This window comes from Equus quagga, chromosome 19 (genome assembly GCF_021613505.1).
Source record: "Equus quagga isolate Etosha38 chromosome 19, UCLA_HA_Equagga_1.0, whole genome shotgun sequence".
NCBI classification, from domain to species: Eukaryota; Metazoa; Chordata; class Mammalia; order Perissodactyla; family Equidae; genus Equus; species Equus quagga.
The window spans coordinates 26,084,054-26,110,092 of NC_060285.1; the positions used below are offsets into that span (position 1 = coordinate 26,084,054).

The following is a 26,039-nucleotide window of genomic DNA, read 5'->3' on the forward strand; positions in this document are numbered from 1 at the left end:
GAGAGCCATGTAAACAGATTGTAAACAGATATGTATGTGGACAAAGACCAATAAGAAGTATAGAAATATGTAAGTAGTATTGGGGTAGGAGTGTGGGTGAACTTTGTCTTTTAAAAAATCCATTAGGGAGTGAACCCAGGCCCAGGATCTCAGAGGAGAGAGCAGAATCAAATTCCTCTGACAAAGGCTACATACAGCTCCAGGTAAGCTCTTCCCCACTCCACTCCTGAATCTTCAGGCCACCAAAACAACCCCAAAAAGGATCAGTGGAGTGCCCAATCCCCAGACTGTGGTTCAGAGAAGTCAAAAAGGCCTTGACAAGGACAAGAAGAAAAGAGATGGCATAGCAGCCATGCAGACCTTCTAGAGCAAAATAAATGAATATTTTTTGAGTGACTGTGATAATACAATAAAACAACTGGAGGAAATATGTATAATGGTACCCTGATGAGTATCCCCAGCACCTCATTAACTGGCCACAAGGCTTACCTCCTCAGTTATGTGCCCTAGGATTCCCCAGGAGATCTGCTCTTTCCATCGTCACCACCTCCATGTTGTTGGTCATTCTGCTGTCATCTATCAAGGATATTCTTCACTCTTTTAATTCAAATCTTGTACCTTTTTTTAAGCTAAGGATTCACGTTCTTCAAGAGCTCTTTCTTAGTTAACTCTGTTCTATTCTATTATAAATACTTGAAAGTCAGTTTTACTAGATATAAAATTCTTGGCTCACATTTTCCCTACTTTGAAGAAGTTCCAGAGAAAGAAGAGTCTGTGACACATTAGCATCCACCTGTCATTGGTTAATTTCACAGGTTCTGGAGTCAGATTTGGATTAGATCTGCACCCCTTAGTAGCCATTAACCTTTGGAAAGTGTTTAATTTCGGTAAATCTTGTCTCCTAATCTATCCCATAGAGATAATACAACTATCTAATAGGGTTTGGTGAGGATGAAACAGATTGATACATGTAAATTGGCTTGTCACAGTGCCTGGGACATAGAAAGTGCTCAATACATGTAATGGTGACCACTTCACTTCCTTGAAATTATTCTTGATCTGTTTCAGGGAAATATGAATTGATTCAACCAATAACGTATGTCCCCTGTAGCAGGTATTTAACAGATGACTTCTGTAGGGTTCTAATTTAAGAACATGGTAAAGAAAAACAATATTTCATTACTAATGCATTTCCAAATGGAGGATGACAGACTGGTAAGGAGTTATGCTAACTGGAAACATTTCTTATTTACAAAAAGTAGACCAAATTATTCATTTCTTTTTCACTATTCATGTGAAATTGTAAACTAGTTCATTTTGGCTCAACTTTATATCACATGCCCATCCATGTTAAAGAAGTTAGGTTGACCTCCCTATTGTAGTAAATTTCCTGCTGTATTTAAGTCAGAGGCCTAGGAATCCAGCCTGAAGATCAGGAGGCCTAAATATCACTGTTGTTTGTGACTAGTGGGGATGTTGTTATACAACTGAGAAAAAAGAAAAAAAGTCAAAAAAATACTATGTTCTCAAATATTTGGTGGTTTTCAAGGAAACAAACAAAATGCCTGAGTTTAGAAGGCGAATGGAGGTGTGATAATATGAAATAGAGACATAACTCTTATCATTAAAACACTTTGAAGATCCTTTAAATACATGATAGAAATAAAGACCCTCCTCCTCATCCTCCTCCCCCCAAAGAGGAAAACCTGATTCAGTCTAGTTTCGCTTTTAAATTGGTTCCTCAAGCTAGTTAACGATAGCATTGGAAACATGGGGATTTCCGTCAACGAGCAGTATGACTGTGTTCCGTTAGCATCTGATGTGTTGTCATTTATTTGGTACAGTTGAATAATTGTCTTGGTTTCTGAAGGGAGTTTAAAAACTATTCACGCTAACTAATGCTTGAAGATCACCCTAATAATTACTTAACTGAAACAGGCTCCTTCACACCAGGGGTCTTATTCAAGCTCAGTAAGAAATTAAGATTAATTGGATTAGATATTGCATTCACAAAGCAAAGATCGTTAATTAGAAGGAGGAGAGAGAGGTAGTGCAAAGGGTTCCTGGACCCAATTCCAAAGTATGTGGAGGCTTCCCCACACCAACGAGCAGTTCTCCGACAGACGCCAGCAGAGCGTTGGAGAATTCAACTCAATTCCGACACTATCTACCCAGAGAGAGAACCAGATTCCACAGGTAAAGGGCTTAGTCCTACAAGAACGCCCTCCACTTCAGATGCCAGTCGCAAGCCCGGGTTGTTACTGGCGTTTCTGACTGACTGGCTACAAACTGGAGATGCCAACGACCCCTCCCCGCCCAACTCAGGATGCCAACCACAAGCCCAGGCTGTTGCCTGCACTTCTGGCTGACTGGCTGTAAATCAGAGGTTCCCATGACACTCCTCCTCGGGTTGGATTACTTTGCTAGAAAGGCTCACAAAACTCAAGAAAACCTCTTTACTCCCTAGATTACCGATTTACTGCAAAGGATATGAATCAACAGCCGGATGAAGGGCTACAAGGGTGAGGTCATGGATAAAGGAGCTTCTGTCTTCTTGGAGTCTGGAACAGTGGCACAAGGGAGCGTTCTGGTCCCCCAATGCGGAAGCTCTCTGACAAAAAGACCAAAAGCTGTCCTTTTGGGTTTTTATGAAGCTTCATGACACAGTCATGATTGACTAACTCATTGGCCATTGGCAATTGATTCAACCTCAAGCTCCCCTCCACTCCCCCGAAATCAAGGGGTGGGGCTGAAAATTCCAATCCTCTAATCACACGCTAGTTCTCCTGGCAACTACTGCCCACTCTTGGGCGGAGTCCAAAAGTCACCTAACAAGATACCCATTTCATCTTTATGGCCCTGAAGGGTTTTCAGGAACTGAGGACAAGAGACCAAATATTATAACAGAAGATGCTTCCACTGCTATTATCTTTCAGGAAATTCCAAGGGTTTTGGGAGCTGTGAGCCAGGAACTGTGGACTGAAGACCAAATATATCTGAGAAATATATTTTGGTCATCTGAATGACCAAATACGTGTATTTCGTATAAATCACAATATCACAAGTAGTGTTGTAGAAAGCAGTGTAAGCACTGTAAAACAAGGGGCTGAGGTAAGATATCGTACAAACCAATGAAGGTGCTAACATTGTACCTCCAGGTTCAGATTACCCACAATGCCCAGGGCAAAATATTCACACGGTAATTCTCTAAAACTAGAACTTTATTTCTGGACAGGTCCTTAATGTATCTTTTTAGTCCAAGCCCTCATTTTACAGATGAGCAAGCTAAAGCCCAGAAATTAGAAATGTCTAATTTAACCTATGACAAAAGCTCATGTTTTCACTTTGATGAACACCTTTCTATTGCTGTACCTTTCATATGAAGCAGAGCACAAGAGGGCAGTAAAGCATGGGGATTAAGCGGGTAGGCCCTGGTGTCAGACTGCCTGCATTCAAATCCTGGCTGTGCCACCCACAAGCTGTTTGACCTTGGACAAATTACCCACCTCTCTGAGCCTTAGTAGCTCCCTCTGAAAAACCGTAAAATCATAATACTCACTTCATAGGGTTGTGTGGATTGAAAGTGATAACATAGGAAAGGCCCATGGTACACGAGTAAGTACACTTACTAAAATTATTTCCCCAAAGGCAAAACATCAAAGACCAATTTGAAGAATTCATATCAAACAAGGAAAAAACCCACTGTGTGCAGATCATAAGTTAAAGTAAAAAGGGCATTAGCAGGCTTCATCAATTTCCTTCCTTTACTTTTTCTCCTAAAACGTCAGTCACCCTTCCTCTTATCTGTGCTAGTAGGCACCAAGGAGAAATCCAGACAAAACGTTTTTATTCATTGATCATAAGGGTACTTAGTCTGTTTAATCTCTAGTCTCTATAGTGCTGCTGACACTCTATCAGTGTTAGAAAATTATAAGGGTATTGCCTTACAGTGCTGATCTGCCAGAATAATTGGCAGCCAGGCAATGGAAACGCCGAAACATTCCTCCGAAGTGTTTACCCAGCACAAGGCTTTGCATTCCCACCGCCGTTCCTGCTCACCTGTCACAGCCCTGTTTGAAAACACAAGCGTCCTTGTACGCTTTTCAAAGGATCCTTTGGTAAACAAGGGATATTTTTTTCTACATTGAATTCAGGCTGCCTTGAATTCTGTGCTGTTTGATTTAGTTTGTGTAGCAGTAGAAGCCGAATAGAAAAAGGCCAGACTTCTTCCCCAAGACCCACGTGTATCATTCCATCCTGCTCTTGTTCCTGAGGGTTTGGATCCTGCCTTCCCCTGGCTCAGGGGTGCGCAGTGTTCTCCTGATCTGGAGGAATAAATCCCCCTCCCTCATCGTTTTCCCAGAAGCATTAGCATTTGGGGATGGGCCCTCCCTGCTGTTTGGAGAAGTTGGGGTGGGGGATGAGAAGGCCGTTTGTGAAGAGGAAGCTTTGCACGCAGGGGTTTGCCAGGAAGCCCTGTGGGTTCTGCAGTAGTGGGGATGCAGGCCCCTTCCCCTGCTGAGCTCCTTCATCTGGCTAAGACTGGACCACGTCTCTCCCATGAGGTGGTCTTCCCTCCAGCCCTGGGTTGATCTGCTGTTTCCCACCAACTCTCACCCCACTCCTCCCCCATAAAGCTTTCTGAATGCCCAGGACTTCCAAAAGCCAATCGCAGAAGCCACAGAGGAGGAAGGGACACTAGTGGGCCGGCCACCTTCCCATCCAACGAGGAGAAAAGTACTTTTAAAGTGGTGAGAACGCCCACCTTAGTTCTCCACCAATCCCCTCTTGCTCTTCTAACTTCGCCGCGCGGTCGGCCCCAGCGTTCAACTCCAACCTTCTCCAGCCCAGAGCCGGGGTGGGGGCCGGGGGCAGACACCGGGGACCCGCTCCTTGCCGGGTCGGGCAGAAACTCGAAAGGAGGAGGAGAGGGGCGAAGCGGCCCAGGAAGGTGGCGACGCCGCGACGCGGGAAGAAGGGCCCCAGGGCCGGGAGGTCCTGGAGCTGTGCACGCGGGGGGCGGGCCCGGGAACCCCGCGGCCGGCGCGCCCCCGCCCGCCTGCCCCGCCCCGCCTCGCCTCGCGGAGGCCACCGCCCGCCCGCCCGCCGCTTCGCCGGCCGCGGCGCACGCGTGTGCGGGCGGGGCAGCGCGGAGCATCCCCGGTGCCTGACCTGGCCGCCTAACGCCCGTGCCCGCGCCCCCGGCCCGGACGGCCCGGCACCATGCGGAGGGTGAGTGCGCCGTCGCCCCCCGGGGCGCGAGGGGCAGGTGGCGAGGTCCTGGCGAGCGGGAGAGCGCGTCCCTCCGCCCCGCTCCAGGCGGCCGCCGCTGGCGGAGAGCCTCGCGGGGCAGCCGGGCGGGAAGGGCGCAGGGCGAGGCGGGCTCTTGCGGGGCCGCGGCCGTAGCCTAGGCGCGGGGAGGGCGCCCCTCGGACGATGGCGGGCGAGGGGGCTGGGAGGTCTCTCCCCGCAGAGGGCACTGGCCCCGCGCGCCCTGCGGCGGCACCGACACGTCGGGGCTCTCCCTGCGCCTCCCGGGGCCGGGGGAGGGGGTCTTCCCAGCGTCCCCGTCTCCGGCTTGGGGAGCCCCTCCGCGGCGCCCTGCACGCCCGCTTGGCTCGTTCCCCGCTGCGTTCGGCTGCCGCGCGCCGCGCTCCTTCCTGGAGCCTGATCCTTGGCCGCCGGGCGTCGGTTGGGCTCCCTCGGCGCGCACCCTAGGGAGGGCGTGCCCCAGGCCCAGGCTATGAGGGTGTGTGTTTCGGGGAGGCGGTCCCCACCCCAGACGTGCCCTCGCTCCTGGCGTTCGGAAGGCGCGAGGGAGTGTGAACTGGAGCTGCTCCCTCGGCCCGAGGAGCGGAGTCCCCGAGGCGGGCTCCCAGCACGTGCGCCCGGGGCGCCCGCGGCGGGGCTGCTTCCCAAACAGCGGGTGTGAGGGGCCCCTGGCGCAGCCTCCTCTCCGGCCAGAGCTCGCAGGAAAACTCCGGTCTACACACACACCTGCAGGGTTTATTCCACCTCAAGAAACAGCCTCGCAGGTTGGTGCTGCTTATTGTCAGCGCCGGAGAGCACGCCCGCGGGCCCTGCGCAGTTTCATCTTACCTGTCTGGGGGCGCTGATTGACAACGAAAGTGGTGGTGATCTCGTAAGTTCCCAGTCCCAATGTGTCGTCTGGATTTTAACCCTGGGGATGGAGGCCGCTTTAATCAAATGCACTTACAGAGTAGAAGGGTGGGAGAGCAAACTTAAGGAAGTCCACGTAGGTACCCTTGACGTTTTCCCAGACCACCTAAGGCCAACGCTGATCACAGTTTAGGCGCCAAGGAAAGGGTGATGGGTGTTTTCTGAAGAGACAAGGCTGAGAAGGAATGACAAAAACAGAAGACGATTCTTTCTCACTAGAGCCTGTGAGTTTCTCTGGGTTGCAGTTTGGGATGCCTTGTTCCTAAGGTATGTACCTGCCTATCGCTTTGGTCCCCTGATGGTCCTTTCGAAGATTTCTTCCTCTCAGCTGCTAGGTTGCTTCAAAGGGAACTCTGGCTTGTCCTTTTGCAGATGGCGCCAGAGTTGGGTCTTCTGTGTTTGTTGGGGGGAGAGGGGGGTTGGGGGTGGTATTCGGAGGCAATGGAGAGCAAGTGGAATTGGCCCCAGCTGCCTCTGGAAAGTCTGTTAGTGAGCAGGCATGGAAATTTACCTGACTTCCCTGTTGGAGTTAGTCCAAACCTGCTCAGGTGTTTCTGGGGCGAACAGGATTCCAGCCAGGCTGGCCAGCTAGTTTGACCTGCCGGGCACTGGTGGAGCAGAAATGAAAACTGGCGGGGTTACTTGTTTGAACTCCAAATTCAGGGGTCAGCAACCTCCTTTTACGCTCAGTGCTCCCGGGGTGACTAAGGCAAGCAGCTGGCGGGAGATCTGTAGGTCTCAGTAAGGTGTGTTAGAGGGAGAATCAAGATTTAGAGACGGAGGGCATTAAAGATGGAGAGCATCTTAAAATGTGATTTGCATACTACCTGCTTTAGGATGAAGGAGATGGATGCTTGCTAGACATGCAGCTTCCTGAGCTCTCCTTCAGACCTGCTTATGTGAATCTCTGGGACTGGAGCTCAGCAAGTTGCATTTTAAACCTCCAGCACCATCACCATAAGGCCTATGTGTTAAGCCCCTACCCTGTGTGGGCACCGTTCTAAGCCCCCGGAGTACAGTGGGGAGATGACAGCCAAGAGCCTTGTTCTTTTAGAGGCCACATTCTAGTTGAGAAATGAGACAGTAAAGAACTAAACATACCAATAATTTTGGATATTGATGAGTGCTATGAAGAAAATAAAGCAGGATAATGAAATGGGGAGCAAATCGGGGGATGAAGCCATTTTATTTTGCGTGTCAGGGAAGACATTTCTGAGGAATTGACATTTGGACTGTGAGTCACGTGATGAAAGGAAGCCAGCTCTGTGAAGGTTCGGGGAACGGTGTCCCAGACTGAGGGGCATCAGATGAAAGGCTCTGAGGCAGGAACGGGCTTGGCCTGTGTGAGAAACAGAAAGACGACCGTGAGCGGAAGCAGAGAGGAGCGTGTCCGGGGCGGGGAGAGTGGAATGAAGTGAGGTTGGACACCAAGGTGGGGCTCAAGTTCTCTAGGGCCCCGTTGGCCATGGTAAGAAATTTGGATTTTAGCCCAAATGCAGAGGGATGTTATTTAGATAATTTTAAGCAGAGGACTAGAATGACATGCTCTGGTTTATTTTTTTGAAGATCAACTTGGCTGTTGTGTGTGGAGTAGATGCTGGATTGGGTATGGAATTGTAAAGGGAGGCCACCTTAGTGTGCAGGGGTGATGGAGAGAGGTGGAGAGACAGGCGGTGTATACTGGAGGTACGGTCAAGTGAACTTGCTGATGTGGGAGGAAGAGAGAGGTGGGAATCCTCTCATGTACACCTAAGGCGGCTAATCATTGTGTGTGTGTGTGTGTGTGTGAGAAAGAGCAATGGAGAAGAGCAGGTGGTGCGGCCTCCGTTGGAATGCCCCCAGTGATAATGGGAAAATCGCAAACACTTAGTGAGCGTTTACTGTGTCCTTGGTACTGTGGGACATCAAGAGTCCTGTGAAATAGTAACCATTGTCACCATTTTGCAGACGTGATAAGAAAGGTTGAGTATCTAGGCCACTCAGCAGGTGTTGGAGCTGGGCTTTGAACCTGGGTTTGCCTGGCTCTTGCCATTTCGCTCTGCTGCCTGCGCACCGCCCGCTCCTGCCCCAGACCATTTCTGGTTCGGGAGAAGCAGCTGATTTAGCAGGTCGGCAGATGCGTGTGGCAACCTTTGGACTGGTGTGAGTCAGTAACTGCAGAGGGAGGGCAGACACACCTTAAGAAGGGACAGTGCTGACTTTCCTGTGGTCTTCCGGAGGGAAGGCGGGTGCAGAGGGAATGTAGAGAGGAGGAGCTCCGAAAATGCCCAGTCTCTGGGTTTCTCTGAGGAGGGGCTGAGATGGTGCATTCCTAGTCTGCCCAGTCCTTTCAAAGAGGCTGACTCTTCCTTCACCTCTTCATGCAGCCAGTTCATGTTTTGTTCTTTATTTTCACCTCCACAATGAGCTCTTTGCTGTGCAGAGCCAGGAGTTTCAGGATTGATTACTTAAAAATTATCTGTATTAGAGTTAGAAATCAGTTGTGGAAAATAATGATAATGGTAGCTACTGTTTATTGATTGCATTCTCTGTGCCAGGCATCTCTTGTCTCCTTTGTGATCGTAACAACCTTTTAAGTTAAAATTAATAGCTGATGCATTTACATAATATAAAATTCAAAAGATAGGAAAACGTTTCCAGTGGAAATTACCCCTCGTGTTCTGGTGGCCAGCCAGCTGTTCCCTTTTCCCAGAAGTAATTAATGTTGAACCTGTTTCTCGTGTCCTTCCAGAAATAATTTATGCAGATACGAGCAGTTACATATTCATCCTGTTTTCTCTTTTTTATACACAAATATAAATGGGAGCGTATAAGTAAAATGTTTTACACACAAATGTAAATGTAGTATATAAGGGCACTTTGCTTTTTTCCTTCGTATGAGATCAGTATTTGTAGATCTACCTGGTTTTTTTTATGGCTGCATGTGGGATGCCTTTATATGGATATACGAGAGTTGGTTGTTTCTAGTCTTTTGCTGTTACCAGCAGTGCTGCAGTGAATAATCGTAATATACGTGGTTTGACAAGTGTGCAAGTGTATCTGTATGAGAAATTTCTGGGCCAACCCATATGAGCATCTTTACCCTTGCTAGGTGAAGCAGCACAGTATGGGGGAAATATATATATGTATATATCCGAGTATAGCGCAGGCTTAGAGCCGGACTGCTTGAGGTTGAAGCATGACTCCGCCATTTACAAGCTGTGCAAGTCACTTAACCTCTCTCTGCCTCAGTTGCCTGATTTGTAAAATAGGAATAATAACGGTACCTGCCTAATAGGATTGTTGTGAATGTTGTGTCAGTTAGTTTGTGTTGCATAACAAATCACCCCAAAACTTAGTGGCTTAAAACAATAACTGTTTTACTCAGCCCCAGAGTCTGGGTGGCTCTTCTTGTCTGGGTCGGCCCAGCTGAGCTCAGCTGGGTTCTCTCATGCGTCTCTGGTCACCTGGTGGCTCAGATGGTAGCAGGAGGGTCCAGGCTGGCCTCACTCACATGTCTGGTAGTTGACAAGTAGATGGTGTCTGGGGACCTTGTTTGGGATGGCCCGTGATCTCTTATGCTCCAGTGCATTAGCTCAGGTCTCTTCATATGGTGGTCTCAGGGTTCCAGAGAGCAGCGAGAAATGGCAAACCCCAAGCACAAGCATTTTTCAAATTTCTGCTTGCGTCACATTCGCTCTTGTCCCATTGACCAAAGCAAGTGTCACCGCCAAGCTCGGAGTCTGTGTGAGAGGAGACGCCGAGGACAAGGATACAGGGAGGGGAATCATTGCTGCCACTTTTGCAGACAGTCTCCCACCAAAATTGAATGAGGTAATATTTGTAAAGTGACTAGTGTAGTGCCTGGCACATTGTGAGTGCTATATGGTTGTTAAATTAAAAAAAAAGAGAAATTACCAAATTGCCCTGAGTCTGCGCCTCCTCCAGCAGTGTGTGAGTGTGCCCGTCCCCTGACACTGTATCAAAGTGCTGTATCTGTGGAGAGACAGGTGATCTTGTTCCCATTTCACAGAGGGAAAAAGTCATGCCCAGAGATGGTAAGTCATTTTACTGATGTAACGTCCAGGCCAAACAAGAATTTGACAGGGCTGGCCTGTTGGTGTAGTGGGTAAGTTTGGTGCAGTCTACTTCAGGGGCCTGGGTTTGTGGGTTCTGATCCCAAGTGCGGACCTATACCCCTTGTCAGCCATGCTGTGGTGCCATCCCACATACAAAGTAGAGGAAGATTGGCACAGATGTTAGCTCAGGGCGAATCTTCCTCAAGCAAAAAGGAAAAAAAAAAGAAGATTGGCAACAGATGTTAGTTCAGGGCTAATCTTCCTCAGCAAAACAAACAAAAAAGGAATTCGAATCCTCCTTCTCTCTGACTCTAGAGCACCTCACCTTGTCCTGCCACTCTAGACAGAGGTATGACTTCCGTGTCCCTAAGTCTACCACCCACCGCTCTCCTGCCCTCGCTCATTTCATACCCCTCATTTCCCTTTCCTGTTTGGATCTCACTGGGTTGAGAAGAATCTGTCAGTCTGTTGAAGTGTTTGACAGTGATTTTGATTTCACCCGGGCCTACTGAATTCAAAGGAAGGCGTCCACAGAGATAGCGGGCTCTGTTATGTCTGTGAAGGGACGATAAAGGGAATCCTGCCACTTCACCTCTTTTAGACTGAGAAAATAGATGAATCTGGCCTTATTTTGTTTACTGTTTCTTCCTTTCTGTTCCTTACATCTTTTTGCTTCACTTTCTCCCTTACAACTCAGGATCTCCATGCCCAGGGGCAGGTGTGAAAGTAGGAGACATGATTTCTTGGTGGTTCAGGGCTCGGTCTCTGAAGACAGATTGCCCGGATTCAGACCCAGCTCAGCTGTTTAGTCGCTGCACGACTTGGCTTGGTAACCTGCGCTGGAGGGTTTTTCTGAGGTCTGGATGGCGATCTGTTCAGAGTGCTCAATTTTTCCTCCAGAGCAGGCTGCTTTTGCTTCTGCCTTCTCTGTTCTGTTTCACACCCTTTCTTCTCCCAACCTGTTCCACTGCCCCTGGATATGTCCCTTCCTCTAAGTGCCTTATGTGTAATCAGCTCCTTTCATCCTCACAGCAAACCTATGGAGTAAGTGCTACTTTATTCCCCTGTTCAAGTGAGGAAGCTCGAGGCTCAGTGGCTGAGGGATTTGCCCAGCGCACCAGAGCTAAAAAGTGGGGTAGCAGGGCTTTGAAAGCAAACTTTCTGGCAGCAGAGTCTGTGTTCTTAATGTTTATGCTAAGAACAAAAAACTAGGGTGGAACGTTGGGGATTTAAAATTGAGAGCTTCTGCTCTAGGTAAACTGCTGGTGAACTCGCATCCTTGGCAGAAGCTGGCTGCACCCAGCTGTGCCTTAGACCCAAAATCCCAGCACAAAAAAACAGAAACCTTCAATCCTTTTGCCAGAAGCCTTTCCACTTCAATCCCTGTAATCCTAACGAGACTTCAGACTGTGCCTCCCTCGTAGCTGAGGTGTGACTGTTAAAATACGTGGGGCTTTTTTTTTTAAGCTTTGAAAATCAAGCTGGCTCGTTCTGAGTCTTGCCATCTCTTGCGCCTTTTGATGGACTGCTTCTCGGTGGCAGACCATGTTTGCCAAAGCAACAGGAGAATAAAACATAAACACTGCAGATAATAAATGACTTTCTGAATTTAGAATTGTGCGTATCTTCAAGTTGAAGGGCACAACTGAGGCTGTTTCATAAGCTTTGTTTGCATGTAGACTAGATGTAACGTGGTAACACTCATCAAACAAATATTTAAAAGGAACTGGGAGTCTGTTGTGAGTGAGCAAGCCGGCATGGCCGGGATCTCCTCATAGAGTTTGCAGTCTATCTAAGAAGATAGTTAAGCAGTTCTGTGAATTGTGATGTACCGCAAAAGAAGTTGTTGCTAGGAGCTTGTAGTGGGAGCTCCTAACCTAGTCTGGGGGCTTCATAAAAGCCTTCCAGACCAGGTGACCATTTAGCTGGGTATGGGTAAGCAAGGGCAGCTGGAGACAGAGGAGGATGGCATTCCAGGTGGGATGAACAGCAGATGCCAAAGGGGAGAGGGGAAGGACACATTTAAGGAAGCGGGATGCAGTCAGCGTAGCTAAATGGGTAGAGTGCAAGGGGTAATGGCAGAAGTTGAGGTTGGAAAGATAGGGAGAGGCAGGGTCATGAAAGGCTGTGTAAGTCCTGTTGAGAAGTGTCTTAAGGGCAACACAAAGCCATTGAGAGGTTCTAGGTAGATTTTTCAAAATCAAATATTTGTTTCAGAAGGTTGCTTTGGCCACAAGGTAGAGAATGGACTGGAGGTAGGAAGACTGGTTAGGACGCTGTTAACAGTAATCCAGATGCCCTGGACTAAGGAGATGGTAAAGGGAGTGGAGAGATGTATTCTATTCAAGAGCTGTTGGAGCAGCAGCATCAGCAGGACTTAGAGAATGATAGGATGTGGGGTTACGGGAGGAGACGAGTTAAGAATGACAGACTCCCAGATTTCAACAGTGGTTCATCAAATCTGTTGTACATAAGAATCAGTTGGGGAGCATGTTAAAAGTGCGGGTTTCTGGGCAACCCCTAAGCTGTGGATTCAGTAGATCCATGGTCAGAAACCGGAATCTGCAATATCTAGTAGAGTAGACAATACTACAACCCAGCTATCTCACCGTTAGGTATATGTCTTAGAGAATCGCTAGCACTCTGTGACTTACATTTTTTTTAAAAAGGAAATATTTAATATATAAAAAAAGTATAAAGAAGAATACATTGACCCTTAGACACCCAGCCCCTGGTCTACGCCTGCCGGGCACTGTTGTTTCCAGCCAGCTACAGCTAAAGCTAAGTGATGCTCAGGACGTCAAAGCTTCCTGTGGTCCTTCCAGCATCATAAAAAGAATGCATTTGAGAGCAGCCGGCATTGATAACAGCTTTGGTAAATACGGTATTGGCTGAGTCTGTTGTATTTTCAATTAAGATTTTAGCTTTCACACAGCAGGGCTTTAATAGAAGTCATAAGCCTGTGAGTAGGTCGTTGAGAACGTTGAATACCTTTTTTAATGAACCAAATAGCAGGACTTTTGCTGCCATTCCAGGATTTTTTTTTTTTTAAGTTTTCTTCTGTCTCTCGTCTTTCCGATACATAGCTGAAGATAATTCTTTTTCCTCGCAACACCGTGTTATTCCCTCCACTCCATTAATTACTACCTTAGTTTTTTGGTCCCTTATAAAGCTTTTTAATCCTAGTAATCCAAGAGATAAACTAGTAGGTGGAATTTTCTGTTCTTTATAGTAGGCTGTGGTCAAAATCACACACATTGTTGACAGGATACGAAGAAATGAGACACATATCCCAAGGAGACTGGCCACGGCAAAAGGCGGTGTGATTGCTCTCTGCCAATACTTCATGCTTCCCTCAAAATGACCTCTCCAGGTTTTGGCAGCGGGCTCTGGATAACATCATGTTTCTGTAAATCAGCTCGGTTGTGCAGATATGATTTAGCTATTTATCCCCCAGGACAACAGGATGTTGGTTGATTTAGATTTGATGTTTAGAGAGAAATGAGGAGGCCAGCCCTACCCACTGCTTGCCTCCTTGTCGCGGGGTACAGGGACACGTTTGCCAGTACACCAAGATGTGAGCTTCCTGGCTTCGGGTTGACATTTACAAGGCATCTCCCATGAAAGAGATGAGCAGGAGACGGCATGGTCCAAACCATGGCAAGGCCTTCAGGGCCTTGCAGAGGTAGAGGACGCCACAGAGGTTCTCAAGAAAAGCAGTGAGTTAAATAGATACCTCAGCAGAATGGTGAATAAAATAGGGCAGATATGTACACATAAATGCAGTAAATTCCCATCTGTCCGGGTTTGTGACATGCCACGTGGTTACTGCCTTTTCTCAAAACTTCTTTCATCTATTCAATCATCCAACAAACAGTCATTGAATGCTGACTGGGTGTGTTTTGAAATTGAAAGCACTGAAAGCACTGGGGATTATGGTGAACTAGGTATCTCCTCATGTAGCTTACAGTCTGGAGTTTACAGCTTAGGTAATAAACAAAATTATAGCCGCTGCCCATTAAAAATACCAAATAATTGGGGAAAGAGGGAGAGTTTTAACACATCGATGTTCTGGACAATTGAGAATTACCATTTACACCTTAAATGGCTTCTCCAGTTTCAGATAAGTAGACATACCTGTAAGTAGTCTACTTATAAATGAGTAAACCGAAATCATGGTTCTGTTCATTCAGAAAATGTTTGTTGAGGAGCAGCTGTGCTCTCATTACTGTTTTAAATAGTGGGTTATAAAAGTGACAAAATTCCTGTCCTTAATGAGCTCATCATCTAAGTGAGAAGATGAGAAAATTAACAAAGAGCTTCCATATAGGTGATCAAGGCTTTCATGAAGGATGAAAAAAAATCTAGAAGAAGGGGGATGGGGCAGGTAATGCTGGTTGGAAGGAGGATGGCAATGAAGACTTTGAGCTGAGTCTTGAAGAATGAGTAAGGCGATGCCAGGCAGGCCAGGGGTTGGGGAGTTCACGTCAGATGGAGGGAACATCATGTACATTCCCAACTGAAAATAGTGCCTTCAGGGTGCACAGAGAGTGCATCTGGGCAGCAGCCAAAGATAAGCCTAGAAAGGGAAACAGCCACGTCTTGAAGGGCTCTGTGTGCCCTGGCAGTGTAGCTGGACTTTATCTGGCAGGCATGGAAAGCCTCTACTGTGTTTTGAGCACGATTGGATTAAATGATTAGATTTGCCTGTTGAGACTCAGGCTGAGGTAGTGTGCGCTTCCTAAGGTGTGGCTGAAGGTGTAAAGCCCAGAGGCGGGGAGGGAGCTCCAGGTAAGCAATGATGATGCCGTGGCAGAAGGATAATAATCCTCAGGTGTGCTTTGAGTTTGGTTCCAAATCAAAGAGAGTTTAATTGAAAATGAAAGAAACATATCTAAAAAGAAGTCATACGTTACAATTGAATCTGGTCTCCTCACTTAAAAACGAACAAAAACAACCTAGAATCATATTACAAGAGAAATAAAACTGCTTGTGCCTTTTGACCTGGTAATTCTATTAAGGGATTCCCGAGAAAACAATCTAGAGAAGAGAAAAATAACTTTGTTCAAAGAGGTTTTTAACTATACTACTCAAATAGCCAACAGATGAAAATAATCCAAATGTCTGAAAATAAGGGATGTTGGCCAAGTGTCATCTATCAAGATGACTGAATACTACATAAATATTAGAATAACCATAGCTATCCATGGGAACATGTATGGGGGAGAAGGGAAGACTCCAAAACAATATATACACAGTGACCACTACTGTAAGTTCCTACTATGTTGGCCCCACTGCTGGGTTTTGGGAACACAAAAATAAGCCAGACACAGTCCCCGTCCTCTGAGATCTCCTAGTCCACTGAGAAAGCCAAAGTCTTACAATTACAACAATGCCAGGAGTTCTAGACCGAGCTGGGCACCATGAGAGCCCAGAAGAGGACTTTCCCAACTTAGAGCCTACACACAACACAACACAGCACAAACGTGGATGTTGAAATCAGTGGCAGAACTCAGTTGCAAATCTAGATGACCCCAACATGTACTTGTTAGTTTTGTTAGATTGTCCTGGACATGAAAACAGAAATTGTAGAATTTATGATCACTCAAATCCTCAAGAATATTTGCATGGAGCCCCTTAAGAGTCCTTGGACCCTGGTTTGAGAAACGAAGAACTAAAAATAGAAGAGTGGCCATGAGTAGAAGAGAAAGAAGACAAAGATTCTCCCCACAGTATTTATCTCCTGATTAGGATTGAGAGAGAGAGAAAGAGTCAGAGATGACATCGAAGATTGAAGCCTCAGCCTCTGGGAGAATGGCAGCAGGGCTCCCTGAAATGAGAAACCCAAGGAGAAGATCAAGTCTGAGAGTGAAAAGTAAGTTCCTTTTCTGACTTACTGAGTCTGAGGAACATTTGGGAGAAGAGAGGTAGCGGTATTCAGGACTTGGCTGGAAATTTCTCTCTGGAGATTTGGAGCCGTAGGGTAGAGACTCAGTGTCCTGTCACCTTCTGAAGTTAGTTGAAGCTGGAAGTGGGTGCTGAACAGTAGGTATGAACTAGCTAACTAACATCACTAAATGTAGAGGATATACCCCTTTCAGTCTCTCAAATATTTGTTATACATTTACTTAATTTCAAAGTAGTATCTCCATCAAGTTAATAAAATAATAATAAGTGGAATAAATAATAAAGGGTAATAATAAATTATCATAAATAATAAATGATGGAGTGAAGGATCAGGCTACGCACAGAGTAGATACATTGATATTTTTGCATGGGAAAAATTCTCTACTTTTATAATGAATATAATTTGGAGATATGATTTGACTAATATAATTAAGATGAAAGCTAGCTTTTTGCACAGTGGTATATTCATGACCATCTTTCTACCAAGCCTGTGAACTTCTAAGGGACGGACTATGGAACCACATCTCACGTAAGTTTCTAACACGGTATCTGGAAAATAGCAAATACTTAATATTTGTGGAAGGAATTTTGCAAACGGAATACTTTATGTAGCTCCTAGACGTTGGAAAGTTGTGCAGTACTGTAAGAGAGCATTTGTGTGTATGTACATACTGCTGAGTTGTGTTGAAAACAGTTTGGGCTGCCAGTGTGGAGGTGCATGCTTCCACTCATTTGAAATCTACAATTACTCATATGTAAATTAGCGGCAGTGCAGAAAATGTGAGAAATTCAGAATCAATTTATCTTTTTAGTACTACTGAGATTCTTTTTGTGTTTCTGATCTGTATGTGCCAACACTACAATTATGTTATTTCCAGAAATAACTTGAAAAAAAACATTTTCAACGATGAGTTTTGAGTAGCAAAACTGGAAAGGATATTGCCAGTCTGTTGTACATTCGTGGTGTGCTGAATCTCAATGCTCTTTCTTTCACAAACGTGCTTCAATGCACAGAAGAAAGTGGAAACACTGTAAATCTCAGAGCCGCAGAGGGAGAGCTGAAGGAGGAGAAACACAATTTGGGGTTCATCCCCTGGGTTGGACGTCAAAACACCAGTTGTCTCTCTGTTTCCACTTGCTGAAACAGACATTCCCGAGAAGGTGAAGTGAAGGTAATTCTTCTTCTTTCTGACCCTCTCTTCCGATTCCCTTATGGTCTATGAAGACAAATGACATGAACTTTTAGGGGGAAAGTTGAAGCTAGAATTAAGAGGAAAGTGTTTGGTTTTTAAAAATCCGCCCGCTGAGGCTTATGAACAAAATGGAGCTTTCCAAACACGTAATAATTACCGAGGGCACCAGTTAAGAATATAACTTCCAGGTCCTCTCACAGAATCCTGATTCAGGAAGTTTGGGGTGAGACTGGGGATCTGTATTTTCCCGAAGCCTCCCCCCCCCCGCCTACTCCCACAAATGTTTCTAATAACAAGCCGGTTTTGTGAACCATGCACAAGAGACTGCACTCAGACTTAGCAAATAACATAATGGCTTTCCTATGGACGGCACTTCAGAGTTTGCAAAAAGCGCCTTCTCCTAAACTGTTTCATCCCCATTTCACAGATGAGGAAAATGAGGCTCGGAGTGGTCCAAGGTCACAAGCCTGTTTGTGTCAGGCAGTTCAGATGCCACAGTATAACGCTGCCTCCACTGCACCGTTATTCCAGCACCAACTTTCTGAGCACTGGTGAGCTCTAACCTGATCTTGGTTCTCATTTCACAGAGTGCCCATGCCTCCGACCAGCTATAACTGTGGTGTGCCTGGACAATTCTTGCACCCATCCATAGTTCAGAAAGACCTTCTGCATCCCAATTAACCACTTTTCACTATATAAGCACTAAAAAAAAACCTATTCAAATAGAACTTGAATAAATTTGTAGAATACTCACCTTGTAACACGCTAAAAGTAATTTCATTTTGGTAACTTGTAATGAGAGATTATCTGAAGATAAAGGAAGGAAACAAATGTATCCGTTTGTGCAAAGAAAGCAATGTCCATACCCTCCCTTCTAATTTCTGTAACATTCTGCTGCATGCCAGTTGCTTTATTTTTATTTCAATGCATAATTCTAAATTTCTAGTTAATGTAACTTACCAGAATCCCAAAGGATAGGAACAAGATCCCTTGGAATTAGGAAAGAGAGCCGTGAACATTAAATAAAGGTAGGTAGGGCTGTGTGTGTGTGCATGCGTGTGTGCATCTGCGGCAACTGAGGCAGGCAGGGGACTGACATCTTGGTTTGGGGTGCGTTTCTGGTTTCTGCCCATGTAGCTCTGCATAACCCACTGAGTTTGAGGATGGGCTGTGGCTGAAATGGCTGATTCACGTACTGGAAAACAAATTGCAGACAAACCTGGAACAAAGGGCATCTCTAATGCTGTAGGCAGATTATGCGCCACAGGCCAAATCCAGCAACATGATTTTTTGATGGCCCACAAGTTAAGATTGGTTTTAACATTTTTAAATGATTGAAAAAAATCAGAAGAATAATATTTTATGACGTGTGAAAATTATATGAAATTCGGATTTGTGTCCATAAATAAAGTTTTATTGGGACACTGCCATACTTATTCATTTTATGTATTGTCTAAGGCTGCTCTCATGCTTCAGTGGCAGGGTTAAGTAGTTGTGACAAGAGTCTGTATGACCATGAAGCCTAAAGTATTTGCTCTCTGGCCCTTCAAAGGAAAAGGTTGTCAATCCCTGGTTTAGGGGCTCTGTTAGGTTGCTTCCTGAAAACTGACTCTGATCTAGCCTTCGTTTGCTGAATATGAAATAAAATACTGAACTTAGAATCATCTCAGATATATTTTCTTTAATATTGACCCAAAAAGCATCCCACAGTCTAGTTACTTCTGCCTGAGTGTCCCAATATTGAATTGAGACTGTTCCTGTGGTTTCCTGCTCCAGAAGTAGGTCCAGGAGGGGCTTCTGCACGTTCAATTCCATTATTAGGATGACAGGTGCGTAAAGAGAGGCAGCCGAGTGTGCTAATCCAGCAGGACCCTCTGCGTGGGCTGTGTTTGAGCCTTCCCATTTTTTTGAGGAATGGATAGCTTTACCCTATTAAAAAATATCTCAAGCACTGTTGCCATTTTCTCAGCAGCATTCTTCAAAAATTGGAAATGCAGCGTGTAAAGCGTAACTCCAGGTAGAACGGCGGGAGCTCTCTTCCACTGAGGGTCGGGGGGCGACTATCTGTAGTCCAGGCACATCGGGTCCGTTATCAGCAGCCTAATTTCTGCCATCGCTGAAGCAACACAAATTGGAAAGCATTCGCCGTTGTTGCGCCAGTCAGCTAATTCAACTGTCAGAACGTTTCAGACCCCGCAATTTAGACTGGGAAAAGTGGGGTGCCTCAGTCCATGGCAGTGCCCATTGGACTATTCCATGTCACAGCTTGCTTGGGAGTAGGAAAAAGAAATATCCTCCATTAAGAAATTAGTGTTTGTGAACACCCTGCAAAGCCAGATAATAAGCATATAGGTTTAGAATAAAAGTAACCAGAGTGGCTTATTATTAACATTCCAGGTACATATTTTAATTTGTGGCTTTTTCACACATGTTGATTGTTGATTCAGCTCTTTTTTTGTTTTTTAAGGGTTTGACGTTGGGGTTTTGTTTGGCTGGTTGTATGTGTTGGTTCAACTCAAAGTGTTTTACCCACGTTTCAACCACCACCTCATCCAGCCCTCTTTCCCAGCATTTTTACCTAAACCCTCTGTGAGTGACAGTTTCCAGTTTCATAACATACCTAGTCCTTAGATTCCGAGGTAAGAAAGAAGGTGCCCTTACACTGAAGGAGTCTGCGCTTGTTCCCCTGTTGACAACTTGGATATGCTTTAATGAGCCATCATTCGAGTCTGAATTCCAGCTCTGCCACGTATGGTTTGGAGGTGTGTGAATATGACGCTTCATTTCCCTGAGCCCCAGTTTCCACCTGGAAAATGGAGTTAATACTGCTTAAAATGATGGTTTCAACTCCGTAAACTTACTTAAATTCATTGAATTATACACTTGGCATTGGTCAATTTTATAATATGTAAATCATTCCTCGAAGTTATTAAAAAGTTAAATTTTTTTTTTTTGGTGAGGAAGATTGACCCTGAGCTAACATCTGTTGCCAATCTTCCTCCTTTTTTTTTTTCTCCTCAAAGCCCCAGCATATAGTTGTATATCCTAGTTGTAAGTCATTCTGTTTCCTCTATGTAGGATGCTGCCACAGCATGGTTTGGTGAGCCATGTGTAGGTCTGAGCCCAGGATCCAAACTGACGAACCCCGGGCCGCTGAAGTGGAGCACATGAACTTAACCACTCGGCCATGGGGCCAGTCCCTAAAAAAGTTAATTTTTAAAAATTGTAGTTAAGGGAGGAAGCTGTGGACAAGAAACCATCGGTGAATAAAGCAAGATGGAAGACGAGTTCGTTGAGAAGGGGAGAGCAGAGGAAGGTCGGAGTAACCTGATCAAGCTAGAGGAGAGAGAAGACTTCAGGGGTGTGTCCAGGGGTCGTGTCTTATTTAAACCCCCTGCCTAGCTTCCCCTGACACCACGACTTTTCTCCCCTGCCCCTCACAGTCAGTCATGCTCTTTTCTAGACTGTATTTTGGATAAATTTTTTTTGTAAATGCAATCATCACACTGCATTTGGTAACTATTTAAAAGTCTGCTTCTCTACCCTCATGCACTGCTGGTGGGAATGCACACTGGTGCAGCCACCATGGAAAACAGTGTGGAGATTTCTCAAAACATTAACAATGGAAATACCACATGACCCAGATATCCCACTACTGAGTATTTATCCGAAGAATGTGAAATCAACCACTCAGTGTTCATTACAGCATTAGTCACAATAGCCAAGATGTGGAAGCAACCCAAATGCCCATCGATTGATGATTGGATAAAGAAGTAGTGGCATATATATGCAATGGAATACTACTCAGCCATAAAAAAGAATCACCCCATTCACAACAACGTGGATGGACCTTCAGGATATGATGTTAAGTGAAATAAGCCAGACAGAGAAACACAGACACCATATGATTTCACTCATTTGTGGAAGATAAACACACAAAGAGAACAGTTCACTGGTTACCGGGGGAAGGGGGTTGGGGGGTGGGCACAAAGGGTGAAGGTATGCACTTATATGGTAACTGACAAATAATAATATACAACTGAAATTTCACAATGTTGTGAACTATTATGACATCAATAAAAAAGAGAAAAAAGTCTGTTCGTCACTAAACTGTGAGTTCCTGGTGCTTGGGAGCTGTCTATTTTGCCAGTCCTAGTCCCTAACTCAGCCCAAGGGCTCAAGAATGTTAGGTGAATGAAAGAATGAATCAATGTTGCTTACTGCAAAAAGCCAAAAAAAAAAAAGTGATGGTTTTGGAGCGTCAATGAAATATATATGCATATGCAAAGTGCTTAGCCCAGTGCCTTGCATGTAGCAAGCATTAAGGAAATGGTGGTTCTTTTTATTATTATTGACAAAGCATGCCAAGAACTCTGCTGCAGAAAGAATCCATTTTGAAGCAAAACTAGCCTACAAAATAAAAATGTTCAAGTGCATAGACCTAATTTTAGATGACCAGTTGTCCTATTTCCAAAGCTTAAGGGCCCAGATATTGGCCAGCTTTGAAAGACCTCACAGAGCTCTTTCCAATTTGTGATCAGAACCCCTCCAAGTCACAATTAGCAGCAATGCCACTCTCGCTAGACCCTGTATATGCAGGCGGTAGCCATACTGTGAGTAGTAGTTATTGGGCTTGCTGAGGATTTTTCTTCAAGATTCTGGTCTGAATGAGAAGGGACAGAGGGTAAGAGAGAGCAAGAGAGAGTGTAAGCAAGAGACAGTGCTCCCAGCAGCCGCCTCGTCCTCTCCCCAGGGGTAGAACACTGTCCAGCATGTCAGGGAACTGCTGAACTATTTATTTAGCTGGTACTGGATGAGATTCTTCAGTCATTTAATAGATATTTATTGAGTCCCTACATGGGCCTGCCAGTATTCTAGGCACTATATACGTCAATGAAGAACACATTTAAACAAATTAGTAGGGAAATGCAGACCAAATCACAATGAGATAGCACCTTACACCTGTCAGAATGGCTATAATTAGCAAGACAAATGACAAATGTTGGAGAGGATGTGGTGAAAAGGGAACCCTCATACACTGCTGGTGGGAATGCAAACTGGTACAGCCACTATGGAAAACAGTATGGAGATTTCTCAAAAAATTAAAAGTAGAAATACCACATGACCCAGATATCCCACTACTGAGTATTTATCTGAAGAACGTGAAATCAACAATTCAAAGAGACGTATGCATCCCTAGGTTCATCACAGCATTATTCACCATAACCAAGATGTGGAAGCAACCCAAGTGTGTATCAACGGAAGATGTGGTATATATCTACAGTGGAATACTACTCAGCTATAAAAAAGACAAAATTGTGCCATTGCAACAACATGGATGGACCTTGAGGGTATTATACTAAGTAAAATAAGCCAGACAGAGAAAGACAAACACCATATGATTTTACTCATATGTGGAAGATAAACACATGGATAAAGAGAAGGAGATTAATGGTTACCAGAGAGGAAGGGGGTGGGGGAGGGTGAAAGGAGTAAAGGGGCATGTATATATGGTGACAGTTAAAAACTGGACTGTTGGTGGTGAACACGATGCAGTCTGTACAGAAACTGATATATAATAACGTACACCTGAAGTTTACAATGTTATATAGGCCAGTATGACCTCAATAAAATGATTAAAATTTTTTTTAAAAAACCTCAAAGCATTTAAACATTCTCAAGATCAATGAGGTGAGTCACTCTACCTATCATATACTAAGACTTAGTATAAATAAGTAGGAAATAAGATCTGAATAAGGAGCCCACAGACTCATCCACACATGGAGACTTGATGTAGGACAAAGGTGGCGTGGCACGTTGGTAGGGAAAAGAAGTGTTGCTGGAAGTTATATCTATATAGGAAAAAACCGATTCCCTACCTCACTTAATACACTAAATTTAATTCCAAATGGATTAATGTTCTAAATATTAAAGACAAGACTAAAACTCTTATTAGAAAATGTAGGTAAATATCTTTAGTCTGCAGACATGGAAGGATTCCTTATGAAACAGAAAGCAAAAGCCTTAAAATAATGAATTGATAACCTTGAAAACATTAAAACTTATCCACATATTCCATTAAAAAAAGACACAAAGTGGAAAAATATATTTGCAGCTCAGTAAGAAAAAGACAATCCAAAAGAAAAATGAGCAAAAGCTACGAACAGATAAATTGGAGGAAACTCAAATGGCCATGAATACATAAAAATATGTTCAACCACACTAGTAATCAGGGAACCACAAATTAAAACCACGATGAGATAATATTTCAGCCCTGTCAGATTTGCAAAAAAGTTAAAGTCGGGCAGTATTAAGTGTTTGGTAAAAATATAGGTTGTTCATCCACCGTTGATCTCTGGAGAAGAACACGGCAGTATCTAGCAGAACTGACGGTCTGCTTGTCCTGCAGCCCCACCACTCCACCCCAAATGCCCCAGCACTCACATACAAGTAGATACACAGAAGCATAGCAGCCCTGCTTTGAAACAGCCTAAATATATGGCAAAAAAGGGATAACAATTTTATAGTATTCTATTACAGGAATATACTTAGCTCTAAAAATTCATGATCAGCTACTGGTATCAGATGGATGAATCTCACGTATATAATGTTGAGCAAAAAAAAACAAATCACAGAAGAATCCATCCATCCATACATACACACAGGTGTATGCGTGATATACATAAAGTTTAAAGGCATGAAAAATAATAGTATATATTGCTTGAAGATATATGTTTCTATAATAAAAGTGTTAAAGTGCGTAGATGTGTTAAATTCAGGATGGAGTCTACCTCTGGTTGGAAGGAAAGGTCCTGGGAGAGCTCCATCTCTATTGTTTTCTGTATTTTAGTGAGGCATAATTTACATACAGTGATACAGATGTTAAGTGTGCAGTTCAGTGAGTTTGACTGGTGTGTACACCCATGTGAACCACAGCCCTGTAAAGAAGTACATTTCCATCATCCCAGAAAATTCTTTCATGCCCCTTCCTAGTCAGTCCCCTCCAGCAGCCACTGTTTTGATTCCCAGCACCATAATTTATTTTTTCCTGTTCTAGAATTTCATATAAATAGAATCACACGGTATGTACTCTTTTGTGTCTAGCTTGGGTTCATCCATATTCGTGCATGTACAGTAAGTAGTATGTTTCTTTGTATGACTGAGTAGTATTCCATTTTATAAATTTACTACAGTCTAGCTGAGGGATTTTTTATTTTTAAGTTTTGGTGGATTCTTGGGTGTCAGAGTATGGCTGACGGGCCAGAAGGAGTGTTGTGCCCATGTGGCAGGTGGTGCAGAATGAGGCTATCTCCTGTCAGGACATGGGTGAGCAGTCACAGGGGCAGGTGAACGGTGCCTGGCACAAGGGAGAAAGCTGAATATTGAACGAAAGAGGACCAGAGTGGACAGAGGAAAGCAAGGACTTGAATCTGAAATTGATGTATGTTTCTCTTGCTCCATATCCAAGGCCATTGAAGTTTCCTTGGCCCTGAAATGCAAGGGAAGCTGATGTATTAGGCAGGGTTCTCCAGAGAAACAGACCAATAGGATGTGTATAAATATTAAAAAAAATATATATATATATGTATAGATACACACACACACACACACACACACGAGGAGGTTTCTTACAGGAATTGACTTACACAATTATGGAGGCCAAGAAATCCCATGATCTGCTCTCTACAAGCTGGAGACCCAGGAAAGCCTGTGATATAATTCTGTCCGAGTTCAAAGGCCTAAGAATTGACCGATGGTGTAAGTCCTGATCTGAGTCTGAATCCAGAGTATTGGGAGGGCACATGTGATATCCAGGAGCAGGAGAAGATGGATGTCTCAGGTCAAGCAGAGGGTGTGAATCTGCCTTTTGTTTTACTCCCTCAACTGACTAGATGATGCCCATCCGCAGTGGGGAGAGCCATCTGCTTTACTCAGTTCATCAATTCAAATGCTGACCTCTTCCAGAAACACCCTCACAGACACACCCAGAAATGATCTTTTACCAGCTACCTCGGCATCCTTTAGCCCAGTTGACACATAAAGTTAACCGTCACAGCTGGTTAATTCTTAAGTGCCCGTAAAAACACAAGTATGTGTTTCTAGAGGCCCCCTCTCTCTCCACCATGGGCGCTACAGAAAAGGCCAGGCTCTGGTAGCATAAAGGAGGAAAGTGAGGTGGAGGCTATTTATAAGGATTGCTGGAAAAAACCCACACGTATAGAATGGATGGATGATTACTATTTGGGCCTGCAAGACTTCAGAATTCTCCAGATACTCAGAAGAGAGGAGGTTTCCTATTTTTTGGTTGTTGTCTGTCATCCACCCCACGCCCATCACCCCACCCCCCATCCCCGCCAATGAAGAGGACTAAAAATGAAGAGGACATTTTGGTGGAGAGAGGAGCAGATCAGCCCTAAGACCCGAGGGCCGTGAGATGGGGAGGCAGAGAGTGGGCTAGGGTGTTGGCTGGACCAGTTGTTCTTTTTGTTTGTTTTTTAGATTCTGGACATGTGAGGAATTGTGGTTTGGGGGAAAGCTATGAGACTGGGAGGCAGAAGTCCTGGGTTCTAGTCCTGAATCTGCCACAAATTCATGGTGACCAGAGTTGAATCTGGAGCAAGTCATTTGGATGTGGGCCTTCAGATTGTTTAGGAAACAATGAGGTTGGTCCCTGCACATGGGTTTGACATGGAGATCCCTC

At 44.8% G+C, this 26,039-nt stretch overlaps 2 protein-coding genes and 1 long non-coding RNA gene across 12 annotated transcripts in view; 2 read left to right on the forward strand and 1 right to left on the reverse strand.

The window, feature by feature from the left end:
- LOC124230236 (translation initiation factor IF-2-like) overlaps positions 1–6,546 on the reverse strand; it is a 59,004-nt gene extending 52,458 nt beyond the window's left edge. For 2 of the 8 annotated variants that reach the window (XM_046646057.1, XM_046646060.1), the window contains exon 1: positions 4,766–4,893. Coding sequence is in view for 2 of the 8 variants with exons in the window: in XM_046646064.1 (XP_046502020.1) it covers positions 4,766–5,158 (393 nt within the window). In the remaining 6 variants the exon portion in view is untranslated. Of the gene's footprint in view, positions 1–489; positions 616–4,765; positions 5,159–6,099 lie in introns of those variants that run through there. The other 6 variants (XM_046646064.1, XM_046646063.1, XM_046646058.1 and 3 more) reach the window with 5 other exon arrangements.
- Positions 5,098–26,039, forward strand: part of TMCC3 (transmembrane and coiled-coil domain family 3) — a 241,873-nt gene continuing 220,931 nt past the window's right edge. The window contains exon 1 of one of the 2 annotated variants that reach the window (XM_046646052.1): positions 5,098–5,232. In XM_046646052.1, coding sequence (XP_046502008.1) covers positions 5,224–5,232 — 9 coding nt within the window. In that variant the 5' untranslated portion in view covers positions 5,098–5,223. Of the gene's footprint in view, positions 5,233–5,253; positions 6,143–26,039 lie in introns of those variants that run through there. The other variant, XM_046646056.1, reaches the window with a different exon arrangement.
- On the forward strand, positions 12,470–18,610 carry LOC124230238 (uncharacterized). Of its 2 annotated transcripts, none has more exons than XR_006886123.1 (3): positions 12,470–16,113; positions 17,024–17,317; positions 17,766–18,610. It is a non-coding gene; the product is annotated as an uncharacterized LOC124230238 (long non-coding RNA). The 2 variants fall into 2 exon arrangements; XR_006886124.1 differs by having other exon boundaries at positions 17,160–17,317.